This window comes from Gallinula chloropus, assembly GCF_964237585.1.
Source record: "Gallinula chloropus genome assembly, chromosome: Z".
Taxonomy (NCBI): Eukaryota; Metazoa; Chordata; class Aves; order Gruiformes; family Rallidae; genus Gallinula; species Gallinula chloropus.
The window spans coordinates 85,452,579-85,468,777 of NC_140089.1; the positions used below are offsets into that span (position 1 = coordinate 85,452,579).

General features: G+C 44.6%; 1 protein-coding gene across 1 annotated transcript in view; it reads left to right on the top strand.

Annotated features, from left to right (window-relative positions):
- The window catches only part of SETBP1 (SET binding protein 1), a gene marked incomplete at its 5' end in the record, with an annotated part of 253,392 nt that overhangs the window by 173,488 nt on the left and 63,705 nt on the right, over window positions 1-16,199 (top strand). The window contains one exon of the mRNA XM_084278004.1: window positions 1,202-4,667. Within this exon, the coding sequence (XP_084134130.1) occupies window positions 1,202-4,667 (3,466 nt within the window). The remainder of the gene's footprint in view (window positions 1-1,201; window positions 4,668-16,199) is intronic.

Sequence of the window (16,199 nt, forward strand, 5' to 3'; positions counted from 1 at the left end):
ACTTCTCTTGCAAGCACCCCACATAAGGATCTAATGTAACAGCACTACTGATAGAAACTTCACTGCAACAGCGTGTTTGCAGAAACATGAGACACTTAGCAGTTGTTTTCTATTGTTCTTTCCTTGGTTACGCATTTATTTTAAGTCTCTCATCATTTATTTGGCATTCAGAACAGTGTCATTACAGCTCGCTGGAACAGTTGTTTGCAGTACTAGGTGTACAAAATCAGTTGCACAGTTTGATCCAGAGCTTTATGAAATAAGCTCTTAAATCTAAGAGGAGAAATAAAATGGCTAGAAGAGGTCAGTTAATGAAGGTTTAAAAATAAATTAAAATTTTAAAATTTCTGCTGTATGAGACCGTGCAAAAGGTTAAAGCTGTAGCAAACACAATTTCTCTAGCTGAAACAGGCCAACCAAGAGTAAAAAGTAGGATTTCTTTTGCTCTGTAGCAATCTTCAGCATAATTCTGCCCTTACTGTAACCTCTGCGGCTTGAAGAGCTGCTGTCAGATTAGGAATCGTATTGAAAATATCTCTTACCCACATTACAAATAGCAGATTATTAAAATGGAAAGGGAGCAATGCAAATCTCGAACCTGCCAAGTACGCTTCACACACTTGACGCTCTGCATATGATTTGAGGCACTAAGTTTGTGGGGATGACTTCTGTGAGTGAATTTAAGCAAGTCTTTGCAGAGTCCAGCTTTGTGGGGAAGTGGACCCATGGGTTTCCCTCATTTGTTACAACGTCCGCAATCATTTTGCGTTTTTCTTGTTTACAACAATGAGTTTAATTGCCGTTGCTGAGCATCAAGTTATGTGAGGGATTATTTTTAAGGAAAAAGGGATTCTCACCAGGAGGCTGAATAGCACCATTCATCCATTGAAAGGGAATATTTCGCTTGTGTTTTAAATTAAAAATCAATAGAATATCTTTCCTTAGCAATTTAGCATTTATAGAAATATTTCCATTGTTTTTAGAGTGGGAAAAGAAAACAAAACTTGTTTACAGTGCATGAATCTTTATGCACATTTGGCTCAAGTATAAGATGACTTTATAAAGGCTCCAAACCCTTACAAGGAAGTTGGCTGAGAAGACATGTCATTCGCTGTATGCATAAAGAGCTGCAACCAGGGGCTATGAATGGATCAATAAACTTTTTTTTTTTCTTTTCTGTTTATTTTCTGCTACCTTCCAGGTTTATGACAGGCCTCAAAAACATTCTGCACTGCACTATGATCCAGGCCTCCAACAAGACTTCACCGGTGACACCTTAAAATCAAAGCACCAGCAGAAAAGTAGCAACCAGCACCATCTTGACTGGTCAACGAGCTCCGATACTTGTTCCGCTTCTCAGAGTTGCTTCATCAACACAGAATCCAGTCGAGAAGCAATTAGTGCCACCAAGGTCTCCAGCCCAGAGCCAGGAGTCTCCTTCAGTAAATCCCAAACGAAGAAGTCCTGTGCCAGCAGCACATGGGGGCAGCTGTCAGCCGCTAGCAAAGAGCTTTCCATTTGCAGTGCAGTCCCGTCACCCAACAACATCAGCGTGGCTGCCCAGCCAAACAGTGCCTCCGAGTGCAATGGGCTTTTGCCTCTCGGTGATCAGGATGGAGGTGTGCAACTGGAGGCTCCTGATCAGCCCAGTGGGAGTGTAAAGAAGAAGTCCAGCAAAAAGGACTTGATAAGTCAGACCATCCAAACCACAGATATCGAATGGGTGAAGAGTGCTCAGAAGGCATTTGACAGCAAATCCCACGATGGCATGGAAGGGAAAAAGGAGTCTTATTCAATGGACAGTATGTTGGATACATCACCCTCAAAGCCGAATCCCGCTTCTGCTATCAGCTGTGAAAGTGATACCAGTCACGTGCGAATTACTATCCCAATTAAGTCTCCAACAACAGATTCATCTGGCCACAAAAGGAAAAAAAGGCAATCCACAAAATCTTCCATTGAGAAAACTGTCCAGGAGAAAAGCCTGCCTTCTGTACTTGCTATGAGCAGCGAAGTAGCGAACAGGACTGGCTCTCAACCAGAGGGGAGTAAAAAAGATATTCGAGCCACAAAGCCAGGGAAAGTGATTGAAAATGAGTCCCCCTTAGTAGCTATCGACAGCGGAGTGCTCACTGACAAAGTTTCCCCCAACAGTGCCACCAGACTCAGAAAACCTGTAGCTGTGACATCCACTCTCCTACCTACTGATCTTCCCACAGTTGGCAAATTATCTGAGGTCCAGCACCCAAAACATGCAGCTAAGCGGCGATGGACGTGCAGCAAACCTAAATCGATCCTTCGTGAGACCTCCATGACAACATCTGAGAAGCTGATGGTGGAGCCTCCTTCAGCCTATCCCATTACACCGTCCAGCCCTCTGTATACCAATACAGACAGTCTTACTGTGATCACACCTGTCAAGAAAAAAAGAGGACGACCAAAGAAACAGCCTTTGCTTACTGTTGAAACCATTCATGAGGGAACTTCCACCAGCCCAGTGAGTCCGATCAACCGTGAATTTCCAGGAACTAAGAAGAGGAAAAGGAGACGGAATTTGGCCAAGTTGGCTCAGATGGTCCCTGGAGAGGACAAGTCCATCAGTGAACTCAAGTTTCACAAAAAGGTTGGGAAGCTTGGGGTCTTGGATAAGAAGACCATCAAAACCATCAATAAAATGAAGACCCTGAAGAGGAAGAATATTCTCAATCAGATCTTGTCCTCCTGCTCCAGTAGCATAGCTCTGAAAGCAAAAGTCCAGCCACCATCTAGTGCTGGGCCAACCACCATTGATGCCAGACTAGGGAAGCAGATCAATGTCAGCAAGAGGGGGACTATCTACATTGGTAAGAAACGGGGCAGAAAACCAAGAGCAGAGCTGCAGCCTCAGCCAGAAGAACCTAAGACAGCCATCAAGCACTCAAGGCCTGTTTCCAGCCAGCCAGAAAACCCAGCAGTGCCTTCCAACCTGCAGTCACTTGTGGCATCGTCACCAGCAGCTATTCATCCGCTTTCGACACAGTTAGTGGGGACTAACGGCAACCTTAGCCCTGCAAGCACTGAAACAAATTTTTCAGAGCTAAAAACTATGCCAAATCTTCAACCTATCAGTGCTCTTCCTACAAAAACCCAGAAAGGAATGCACAGTGGAACTTGGAAGCTGTCTCCACCGAGGTTAATGGCTAATTCACCTTCCCACCTCTGTGAAATAGGTTCCCTGAAAGAAGTCACGCTGTCGCCAGTGAGCGAGTCTCACAGTGAGGAAACCATACCGAGCGACAGTGGGATAGGTACAGACAACAACAGCACTTCTGACCAAGCCGAGAAAAGCTCAGAATCCCGCCGGAGATACTCTTTTGATTTCTGCACCCTGGACAATCCAGAGGCTATCCCATCTGACACCAGCACAAAGAACAGGCATGGTCACCGGCAGAAACATCTCATTGTGGATAACTTTCTCTCTCATGAGAGTATTAAAAAGCCAAAGCACAAGAGGAAAAGGAAAAGCCTGCAGAACAGAGATGACCTCCAGTTTCTGGCAGACCTTGAGGAACTCATCAATAAGTTTCAAGTGTTCAGGATTTCCCATAGAAGTTACACATTTTATCATGAAAATCCATATCCTAGCATCTTCAGGATTAATTTTGATCACTACTACCCTGTGCCATATATCCAGTATGACCCATTGCTCTATCTTCGCAGGACCTCTGACATGAAGTCTAAGAAGAAGCGTGGTAGACCTGCCAAAACCAATGACACCATGACAAAGGTGCCTTTTTTACAAGGGTTCGGTTACCCTATTCCCAGTGGGAGTTACTATGCACCCTATGGAATGCCTTACACATCAATGCCTATGATGAATCTTGGTTACTATGGTCAGTATCCAGCTCCTTTGTACCTGTCTCACACGCTCGGAGCGGCTTCCCCATTTATGAGACCTACCGTGCCCCCACCCCAATTCCATGCAAGCTCTCATATGAAGATGTCCACCACTGCCAAGCATAAAGCGAAACATGGAGTGCACCTGCAAACACCTGTGGGAATGGGCCTTGGAGACATGCAGTCCTCTTTGGCTCCTCCAAAGGTTGGAGGAACAAGCCTTTCAAGTGGCCGGCTTCACAAAAGGAAACACAAACATAAGCACAAGCATAAGGATGAGCGGATATTGGGGACACATGAAGATCTGAGCGGCCTCTTCGCTAGCAAGTCCACTGGCTTCTCCAGCCATGCGATCAGTGAAAGGCTAAGCAGCTCAGATAAAGATCTCTCCTTGCTCAGTGAGAAAACCAAGCATAAGGAGAAGCAGAAGCACCAGCATTGTGAAAACGGACACAAAGGCTCAAAGAGTAACTTTGAAGTGGATACGCTATCTACGTTATCACTTTCTGATGCCCAGCAGTGGACACAGAGTAAAGATAAAAGTGACTCAAGCAACGATCCCATTGACTCTTGCACAAAGAGATACTCTGGTAATACTGAGAGTAATGGAAGGTCAGAGTCCCTGGACATGTTTGGTGAAATGAATCCCTCAAGTGAGAAGCGAGACAATGATGCAAGTGGGAATAAAAGAAGAAGCTTTGAAGGGTTTGGAACTTACAGGGAAAAGGACATTCATCCCTTCAGGACAAATAGGAAGGACAGAAGTACTTATGATTCTTCAGTCGCTTCAGGTAAGATCTGCTTTATTCTCTTTTACTTTACTGAATATAAAGTTTAATGCTGGACCAAGAGGGACTTGCCATTTACAGAAAATGAGTCGATAACTCCTCTGTTTTTTTTGCAATTCACTCTTATTCTGCATCTAAACTTTGGGAGATTGTCGAGAAAGTTGTCCACACATTAAGCCAAACTCGTTAAAAGTCTCTGAGTTGTTGCACGGTGTTTTTATAAATATTTGTCCTGACTTTGCCTGTCTCTCACAGCTTGTTGCCCTTCCTCCAAAAATCTCACCATGGCATTCTGCAATTACAGAACCTGCTGGCACGGCGGGCGTCTCTTTTGTTGGTGCCTGATGTCATGGGATGGTGGTTGTTGCCTACCCTCTAGGAGAACAGATACCATACTGAGCAGAGGGTCTCTGCTCTGCCCCACAAAAATGCACAAAAGCCATTTGTTGATGGGGTGGACCAGACAAGTGGGAAGTTGTGAAGCTGGTGTGTCAGTGTCCCGTGACTGGTATGGTGTACTGCTGACCCAGAGGGACCCATCATGGTGCTAGCTGGACTGAATATATGGAGACCCTTGGTACAATCCTGGTGTAAATCTGTCACTTCCAGTCAGCAGGTGTCGTGTAGAGTAATTATCCTGAGCACTGAGTGACTGTGGGAAGGGACTGGTGTCATGGAAACAATAAACCCTTGTCGATTGACTCTGAAGAGTTTTAGGACTCATGACTTGGAAATATAAGCTGTGTAGATGAGGAGGCAGGAAGCTCCTTTCAGCTGCTAAGGACATCTGTTCCTCTCCTGCAGCAGAGGGAAAGAAAGGGAATCTGAATCTTGTCTGAGAGACTGAATTGTACTTTACAATAGGGAGCTGCTTTCGTGATGACACAGAGACAGGTGTTTTGCTGCAGTATAAACGAATATAGCTTGGGAGCAAGCCCAGAGCTCCTGCACCATCAGATATTTATCAAAAAGCAGATTTCACATTTGGTTCTGGAAAAGGGTGAGCTTTGCTGAACCAGCCAGTGGTGTATGAGATTCTGATGTACAAAAGGGCCTTCAAAGAAGTGTAATTCATAGCCTCCAAAATGAAAAGGGAATCAGCTGAGAACACAGAGAGAACACAGAATTTGTATAACCTGCCAATGTACGGCTCTTAAAGTTTTTATTGAAATGTAACTGATTGAGATCCAAAGACTGCTCATGCTTAAGCCACCTAGACATTTCCATTTCCTCCACTGAGGATCAGGATCTGGACTATTGTAATGAAAAGCCAAATAACATGAGAGCTTATCCCATGAAAACATTCCCATTCATGATACAGTATTGTATCAGACCAATTGTGACATCCAGAAATGAGACAACTAGAAATATTGGAAAAGAGATGGAATTTGGTCACTGGTTGTAGTGGGTTGCTACATGCTTGACAGAGAACAAAATTATTCTCCACCAAGTGCTGTGATGGCTAGAAGTTATGTCCAAGCAGACAAGGGCTAAAAGTCTTCAGATTTTTTAACAAGTCTATTTCATAGCTTTTTTAGGGGAAGTACTGATTTCACAGTTTGATAAGAATTGGATGTGTAGCCCTTTGGCTTTCTGAACAGATGTTTTCAAAACCAGTACTTTCCAGTTTCGGATATTTCACTTAGACGTAGCAAATCGTCAGGAGAAAATTCTCAACCCTCATGAACCCAAATGAGTTTCCAAAACAAGAGGCATGATTGCCACCAGGATGACTTGGAAATAGAATTGGTAAAGGAAAAGTCCGTTTCATGTTATTTTCTTTCATTTTATTGTCCATGACAATACAAACGTAAGATGGGAGTAGTAGAGCTCTAGTAGGAGGTCCATCAGGTTTGCTGCTTGAACTTTTAAAACTATTTCTTATTGTAACTGAAATTATTACCATTATTTATTTTCACTTTTTGTGATTACAGCTGTACATCATCCCCCATTATCTAATCCATCAGGTCACAGATGAGTCGACTTCTTCATTGTCAATCTATTATTTAGATGGAAAAATCATCAGCAGTTAACTGAGCCGAGCCAGCTAACCAGAGCCATACCTTGCACTACAAGGAAAAAATACTAAAACTAAACAGCTCTGCCAAGAAAGGCCTGGAGCCAAGATTGCTCATTAAAGCCTAGGAACATCTGTCTGCTTATGACTGTCTAAGATCTCAGTGCAGCTTTTTTTTCCCCTCTGCCTTTGACCTTCACTGGGATTCCCAGCAGACATCCATACTTGAGTCTAGCCATAGCTATTAACTGGTTCCCACTGAGGAGGGATTAAACTTTTCCATGATAACCTTGACCTTCTTTCTCCTAATTCACCTTGCATTTCCCTGAGGTGGCTAAACAGTGATTGACTAATCATAAAAATAAAAGGTAAAAGGAAAAAAAAAATAAGCTGGTGAGAACATACAGCTCTGTCCCAGGAGGCAATTTCCATAGCCTGATTGCTCTTGCCATTCGGAATTTGTCATATTTCACAATATAAAAATAATATGTTGCAGAGATAAGAGGAGGTATCCTGAATATTCAGATGAAAGCCAAAAATAGATACGCATCACAATTTTGGTGTTATCTTTACTGCATGGGCATTTTGGCATGCTCAAGTAATGCCATTTGCAACTTCATTGTATGTTGCTGGGATGAAATATGGAGCTAAACCCGCCCATGCTTCATAGAGATATCTGTGGTAAGAGTGATGAGAGAACCATTTAGTGCTCTTTGGCACTCGGGCATTGCAGTTTGTTCCAGTGCAGGTGCCATTGTGCTGTTGTTATTTTTAATTATTGCTATCTGTGTCGTAACAGCATTTAGGCATTTCTGAAAAGATCTGTGTTCCCTGGTGCTGTGCAGGGTTCATGTGTGTGGGCAGAAAGCAGTCCTGCTATATCACCTTAAAACCCACATTTGGTTTTACAGTCTAGAAAGCATGAGATGTGAAGGTAGGAGTTGTCCCTCATGCTTTCTGGAGGAGGTGGTTGCATCCTGGCCCAAGCAACCTGTACCAGAGTGAATGGTGTCATGCAGGGAGTGCCAACAGCCACCTCAGCTGGTCGCAGCAAATGTCCATTCCCTCTTCTGCCCCGGCCTGGGCTACCGTTCACTGATGGGAAATCTGTGAGCTTTGACCCATTTTTATGCCACCTTGGAGCCCCTTGTGGTTAAACATGCAGTGTTAATGCATACAGCAGTTCTCTCAGTTCACACTGCATGTTTCTCCACCACTGTCCTGGAGATCCTTTCCATAAGTATTAATAACTCCTCCCGCTATCCTTCCTATTCTGTTCCCCACGGCTTGTTGCTTCCTACTGCATTTTTCTGCAATTTCTGCTCCTGTAAAAAGAGGGGTTGGATCCGATGATCTCTTGAGGTCCCTTCCAAGCCCTACAATTCTGTGATCTGTGATTCCTTGTGAAACCTCCCCATAGAGCCCAAAAGCAGCCCCTCTGACCCTGGGGCAGACACAAGACACTGCAGACACAAACACATGGGCCTTCTTACCCAAGGTCACACCCCAGTGGCTGGCACCTAGACCTCCATACATACATTCCTTGTGAATCTTACAACCTAACCCTCCTTCATTTACAAAGACTGATTGATCAAAAGCAATGAAACCCTACTTCCCTGTTTGGCTGACGCAGAAGGCTAGTCCAGTGGTGTTAGCCTGGCCTACAGGCAGGGGTAGAGCAGAAGGTGTTCCAGATTCTTCCTTGTTGCAGTCATGCTGTTGCTCGAGCACATCCTAAATCAAACTCTTAAGTTATGTGCACCAAGCATGGACTCAGGTGACTCCCTCCTTCTACTCCCAGCAGCCTGAGGTAAACCTCAGGCATTTGCAAAGCGCTGTTGGGGCCCCTCTGGCACTCCATGACCTGAGGCACTCTGCACAGCTGGATGGCTCCTACTTTTATCTGCTCCCCAGTAGTTACCAAAGCCCCAGGTGAGGGACCCAGGGATAAGCCACAGATTGGTGCCACAGCTGGGCTGGGGAGATTGAGAACAGACCTGTGTTTTAAAGGGGTCGTCATAGCAAACTCCATGTCTGCTTGTCACATGGATGCCTGCTTCACTTCCATAAGTGATGCTGAAGAAGAGGCTGACGCTGCTGGTGAGCAGTAGTGATGCTGCAGCTTGTGCCTTGGAAAAAAACGCAGGAATGATTAGCTCTTCCCTGTTTCCTTAGGTGGGCAAGTGAGACAAAGCACATAAAACATCTTAAGGTGCTTAGATAAGATGGCAATTTGTGTTTATGACCTGTCTGATTATGTCCTCATTATAATCCTTGCAGACCAGGATGTAGCTGGGGGTGAAGCAGAGGTTAAACGTCACTATATACAGGACTTTGTAGTGAAACCAGTCGAGGTCCATGCTACCTTGTGCTCACAATATTCCTGCCTCTTGTTTTCTAAACCGATGATTGCACAAGCAAAGATTGCCTTGCTTGCGTGTTGGGCACCTCAGCTCAAAGATCAGCTAATAAGTATCAGAGACAACACAGACACCATGCACAGTGAATTTACAGGGATATAAAGTTAATCATATGCATCTATTAGGAAGGTAGTAATCGTCCGTCTCCAAATGCTGGATAGTTAGCATGAGAAACATGCTTTACAAATTAATGCTTAACGTACCTCCAAGCCCACCGCTTCCCTGCCCCACACCTTCTCCCTTGGTGTCCAGCAGTGCTAGAAGCTGAATTTCTTCTGATTTTGACCTTTCCTCCTCAGCTACCCTGTATTGTGTGGGTTTAGCTGTGAAGGAATCAGTATCAGTTTTAAAAGGAGGATGGGCATCACACAGTGTGACCTATACCTTGAGAGGGAGAAGTGGGGCTCTGTCATGCATGTGTACATATGTAAGCTTATTAAATGCACAACTGTATGTTGTATTTATTTAAAGTCATTTTCTAATGTCTTTATCTTAAATGTGCCCTTGATCCTTTTAAAAAGCCTTACACTGGGTGATTAAACTTACAAAGAGAGAGTAGGAGGAATGCTGGAGAAAGGGAGGAGAAGTGACAATCAAACGAATGAACAGCATTCATCTGATGTCAGTACAAACACACATATAAGTAACCATGCTCTGTTGAGGAGTGCCATTTATCCAGATGAGATTTCTTCCCTGACAAAACTCCCCTCCGCAGCTCAGTTTCCTGCTGGAATGGTCTGTTGCCACGCAGCAGTGAATAAATCTCTGGTTCGTCCTCTCTCAGAAGTCAAATGCATTAGTGTGATTTAAAACAGGACTTGCTATGAGCGCAAACAAACATGGGGAATTATTGGCAAAGACACCCTGAGCTTTGTTTTGGTTTGAGGGGGGTGTTGTTTGGGTTTTTCTTTTAAGGAACAGCATATGCAGTTCTGGACGATTATCATGAAGCCTTAATCAGACACAGTTTTACAGCAAGATAGGATCTGTTATTTCAGTAGTGGGTAAGCATTTGTATTCTTTTGAACGTATGTGGAAGATGTAGGCAAATAGAGTTAGACAACCGCCTTAATAATCAAACTTTCCTGATTTTTCTATAATAATAATTTCCATGAATATATATATATCTCCAGAATATATATCTACAGAATATATATCTACAGAGCTGTTCTATTATTCTGCAGTAAACACATTATTTCAGTGGTCCAGCACTATATTTGATGAATGTTTTGTCATCTGGCCATCTTAGAGATACAAAAAGAATGTCTATACTGCCTGGGTCTTCCATATATACTTATGGTTGCATCTTTACATACTGGAACAAGGGAGGAGAGGTGAAAATCAGGAGTTCAAGACAATTCATTAGATATCTTTTCAAACACAAATACAAGTCACTGTACTTCCTTCAGTAGTGGCATTTGACTCAATGAGACCTAGCTGTCCTATGGCTTCGTGTGCACAGATGCAGAGACAGGCTGATGTGTGGTCCAGGGTTTGGAAACCCATCTTTCATATCATAGTTTTCTCATGCAACTTCAGAAAAGTGTCTGCATTTCCATAAACCTCTGTGTCTGTATGGGAAAAGGGGACAAAGGCAGCTTCCTGCTGAGGTCTGATACACAGCGATGCCCAGCGAGTGCAGCGTGGGAGCAGTGGCGGTGCTTGAGGCAGATGGGAGAACAGCCAGGCACGAACTTCACTCGCTGAGCATGTATGGAGTATTAGTCACCCTCCCTTTCCCCAGCTCTGCCTCTGCTGTGGTTTCCTCGGACACCCCAGGCTCCTACATAGCTTCAAGCAGCTGCAAAAGTTTTCCAGCCCCAGTATCAATGGGGGAGTTGTGCCCTCCCCCCATGTCCTGTGGTGAGGGATAGGCACCGTACAGTTATGGGGCGAGTGTTTGTACCATCTGGCCCATAAAAGTTAGCATCAGAGCTTTACAAAATACCATTATTTGTAAATACAATTACATTCATCAAAACAGCTGTTTGGGCCCCTGGATGCTTAGGAGTACAACCAAAACTACTGAAATGACCTCCAAAAGCATTATACAGCCCCCTGAGGATAAACATCGTTCTTGCTGTTTTCCACTAAGTCTTCTGCCATTCCTGGGGAGAGGGGGGCCAAGCTAGCTTGATTATTGCTCCATTCTGCCTATGGCATTTCCTAGAGGAACGGGCTATTAAGGGAAAACAAAAATGATGGGGAAAGCAAGTCAAAGCTTTCCTTGAAAGTGTTTTGACCAAAGCATTTGAAATAAAGTGGGTTTTGTTGCTGCTGTTGTTGTTGTTGTTTTAATGCTACTGCTTGCTTACTCTGTTGCTTCCAATGTTTGCACTGACCAAGAACAGAAGAAACAAGAGGGAGGCTGGAGTGGGAGGGAGAGCTGGAGTATTTGCCACCCAAGACCAATCTTTTATTTCCTCTATTAATGATTGTATGTTTATTGTGCTGCCTGAGGCTCAGTACAAAGTCTTTTGGACCGGCGATGAATTAATCAAATTAAATGCTGTGACCCTTTTGCTTTTTGGGAGTGTTACAAGCCTCACAGCATCCTGCCTAATTTCTGCCTCTTACTTTGCTCTCAGTCCAACAATCAAGCAGTTCTTCTTTCACAACTTGGCGGCTCCCAGATATTTATCTTCACTCTTTCTGGCCAATGCCAGAACGTCTTGTTTGAAGTTTTTATTTAGACCACTGCTGGTTTATGGAGTTGTGCAGATTCCATGTTGGGTGTGCAGCAGCTTCACATCAGACACAATTGGCTTCTGCTGGGCTCTTGGCTTTAAAAGGCAATAAAGAATCATGGCCGGATTCTCGTATTGGCCTGGCGTAAATCAAGCGTCTCCCCATTGAAATCACTGAGGTTGACTTCTGGGCTGAAGTTTATCGGGAGGCAGAAAGAGAGCATGGAGTTGGGAGTTCCCATTCATGGCTTTGGTGAGGGTGCAACAGGGTTCTTCTGGCTGTGCCTTCCACCTGCTGGGTGCTGGAAAAAGCCGTGGGTTGCCATTTGTAGCCTTGGAGGAAGAGGGGTGGTAGGGCAGCCCAGGTACTTGCGTCATGTGCAGCAGAAGTAAAACAAAGCAGTGGCTGTACCTTCACTACTGACCTGATGGCCAAGGTGACTCACAGCTGGGCACAGAATCATAACGCACTCAGGGTGACCCGTGTCACCTCCCACTCAACTGCTAAAGTTAGACCTGGGGACTCTGACCTCCAGACCATAATCTGAGGCAGCTTCTGCTTTCCCACTGCCTACCAAGAGCTTTATATTCATGTACAACAGCAAAAGAAAGCTGAAAGAGCATTATCCCAGCTGCCTTAGTCTGCCTGATGGCAGTCGTGATGCTGAATAACAGAAGGAGTAAGAATGTTCTGCTTTAAGGTTTCACCCAGGAGGAAGTCAGAATCATTCCCATGCAGATCAAGGGCTGACTGGTGGGAAAGAAGAGCTTTGACTGTCCATGGAGAAGCTTTTACACAATCCCAATGACTTGAAAAGACCCAAGGGCTTGTTATAGGAATCGTTAGTGATTTGTCATTAAAAACATGCAGCTGGGCATGGATCCCCACAGGCTTTTGCAGCAGCACAGAGTCTGGCCAAGCTTTCACATGAGGTGGTACTGATTTCAGGAGGCTTCAGGAGTGTGTGCAATGTAGAGTTAACTGTCAAGCAAGGGCAGGACTAGATGGCTCAGAGGGATTTGCTAATGAGCTATCAAGCTGTGGGTCACTGGTTGAAATTTAATCTGTGAGAACAGTGACAGAAAATCAAATCAAAGTGCTGACGTCAGAGTGATGCTGGAGCAGCAGCAAAAGTGTTTCTGTTGCCTTATACAGCAGCCACAGGCAGCTTAAATAAATGGAGCAAACTGTGAAGAACTTGTCTGGTTGATCTCAATTGCAAGACATAGCTCAGCCAATTTGCATTATACCTGTCAGTAACTCACCTGTCTTAATGAGGCTGTTTGGGAATGACAACAGCATATCTCATCACAGAATCTGACCCAAACCCAGTGCTATATAGCACTAGGAACAGAGATGTGGAGAAACCTCTGTAGAGTTTGCTCAGCAGTGTCATGGAATGTGAATCAGCTATGTACCACACAGCACAGTACTTTGTAGTTCTCTTGTTAGAGTTTTTTTTGCCATTAGGTCGCACATCAAGGCTGGTAGTGATGGCTTTCCCATTCCCAGGCTCCTGAAAAAACTTGATTTTTTGGGGCAGACAGGCTTGTCTTGATGTTCCTCATGCCACTGATGTGTTCATTTTCCTTTTCACTGATTTTTAGGAGCAGCCCAGTGGTCCTTCCTCTGCTCCCAAGCAGCCAGCCTGAGGATACGCAAGTCTCTCCAGATGGCACAGAGCTACGGTTTCATCTCTGTGTCTTTGGCCTTCCTTGCCTTCAGTGTAGGCAGGGAAGGGAGAAATAGTCAGCATTGTTTTCTGTGCCAGCTATGATTAGTTGGCATAAAGAGCACTTAAGTAAGTTAACACAGTCTTTCAGTTCCTCGGTTTGCTTAAAAAAGAAAATTCCCTGGACTACTCCAGGTTGCTGCCTGAAGTCTGGTCTGCACCAGTAAAACCTTGGGCTTATTCCAGAACTGGGACGTGGACAGTTGTGAATGTTTGTCACTCTGATATTTATTTTATATTTAAAAAACAAAACCAAAAACAAACAAAAAAACTCCACCCAACTCTGGGAGAGCAACTAGTTAAAAAAAATAGTTAAACACCAGATTCATGCAGATTTCCTGTTTTGCTTCTTAACAAAACCTCAAAACCACTTTGAACAAGTTTCCCACCTCAGTGGAGGGTGGAGCTGTGTACGCCCCACACGTGGCCTCCAGAAGTGCACCCAAGGACAATAGCACATCTCCTCTGGCACGGTGGGCCCAAATTTACAGCTAGCAGGGCAGTCGATACGTGCGCCTGTGCATGACTGCCCAAGAGAGCTTCTGACTCAGCCAAGAACACTGGAAAACTTTAACTTTTCTGTTTCCAGCAGAACAGACTGAGCAGTAGAGATGTGGCAGGCAGGAGCTGGAGGCTGTTGATAAAGGGATGCCTCTCTGACGTTGCCGGTATGCTGGGCGATCTGTCGTAATTTCATTGATTTGATCTAGCGAGACAACATCTCGGTAAATAAGAAGAGCAGAGAAATCTATTGCACTGAAATTAATGGTTGTTGCCTGATCTCCTCTTAAATGAATTCGCTGCAATCTGAGGCAACGCATGCATTTTGCAAACCCAGCGTTCTTTGGCTCCTACCCTGCATCATGACATTACTTTAGGCGAGAAGGAAGATCTTATTTGTGATACGGCGTGCTGCGGTAGATAGTAAAGTAGCTAGATGCCTGGGAACTCTGGATGGAGCTATGGCATTTGGGTGTGTAATTCTAAGTAACAATAAGCAGTGCTTAACATTTCCTCCCACATGAGGAGCGTACCCATTAAAAGTTTAGCCAAGTCAGCTGTTCAAGTTCTTGCATAAAAGGAAGAAAACTGCTAAAACGCTAATAGGAGCCACTCTTATGTTAAAGAGTGGGTAGAGCAGGGTACATTAACCCAAATTCTCCTCCTCTACTGCTAATCGGGAGAGAGCCTTGCTGAGATCAAAGAAACCCCTAGCAGGTAAGAATGATAATAAACCAAGCTCAAGCCCAGGTTCAGGACTCCTGAGTCTTTTTCTGGCTCTGAGATATGCACAGTTTTAAGAAGTCAGTGGATGTGATTTAGACCATCCGTGAGTCAACTTAACTCCCTGTGAGAACAAACTGGATGTGTCTAAGTCACAGGGAATGGCAGAGTGTGTTTCATCTGAAGAATAACCTACATTCCAGAGAAACTGAGCATGTATCTATAAATCTGAGCAGTATGGTTTGGACTTAAGAGTAACTTAAGCATCTAAGTATACGAATTTGCATGTGTTCAGAAACTGACAGTCCCTGGCAGTCCGTCATGACTCACAAGTGGGTGAGGAGCTCCTAATACCTCCTGAGGTGTTGAAAAAGGCCCACTTCATTAAATCACAGCCCGACCAAACCCATCAGTTTTCAGTGACATGGAGTTAGCATGGAGCACCTCGGCAAGAGAAATTTGGGGCATGTTTATATTGTTTTTGTGGGCCAAACCAGAAAGAGAGTCTGTGCCTCTGAACTGCTTGTGGCATACTGGCTTGTGTTTACACAGCTGAGAGCTGGGAGCGTCTGGAGCGGGCAGACCAATCCATGCTCCACAGTGCTTTTTCCTGATCTGCACTAGGCAACATCTCCCTGCAGCTCTTGGGTACAATTACAGGTATTTCTGTGGTTTGGCTTTTTTTTTTTTTCCTTATACAGATGCCAGAATAGGGGCTTTTCTGCAGCCATCTGCTTCCTGCATGCTTTGGGGAGTGACGGGAGGGATACCAGGGTTTGGGAACTTCAGGCTTAGCATTGCACCAGGTAAAGAAACAAAACTTGTGTGCTGCATGTCCACACTGTGCCGGAAGCAGAGCCCAGAGCACAGTCATTGTGGCCATGCCTAGTTTTCCTCTGGGATGCAACAAAAGGCTCCCTAATGGCCCGTTAACAAGTGCAGAGTATGAAGGACGTGGATACAGGTTTTAGAGGAGGCACAAGACAGTCTGACAGTGTGGAAAGACCTGGGCATTCCTATGTGCCAGATAAGCCTGAGGCATGAAGACATGCCTGTTCCCTGGCCTAACTCAATTCGTGCCATTTGTCTGGTAGAGCTCTAAAGTAGAAGATTTACAAACAAGAGACCTCTCATTCCACAGGGCAAAACTAGCTTCTGCATCTTACTCCTCGAGTTCTTACACTTCTGGTTGTTGAGCCTTCAGCAGGAGGAAGGAACACCTCTGCTCCAGCCTTATGCAGGCAACTGGAAATTCAGAGAACAGGCTCCCTCAGTTTGGACAGCCTGGATCTCTACTCTTCTGTTTTCTAAATAAGAGCTCAAACCATGAATATCTTGTGCTTCCTTCTCCTACTTATCCCACAACACAGGTGCTTGCCCTTCAGAAGGGAATTTGCATTTTGATTCCCACGTAAGCAAGATTGCACTTTGTTGAGCCTTGAATTAAGCACTTA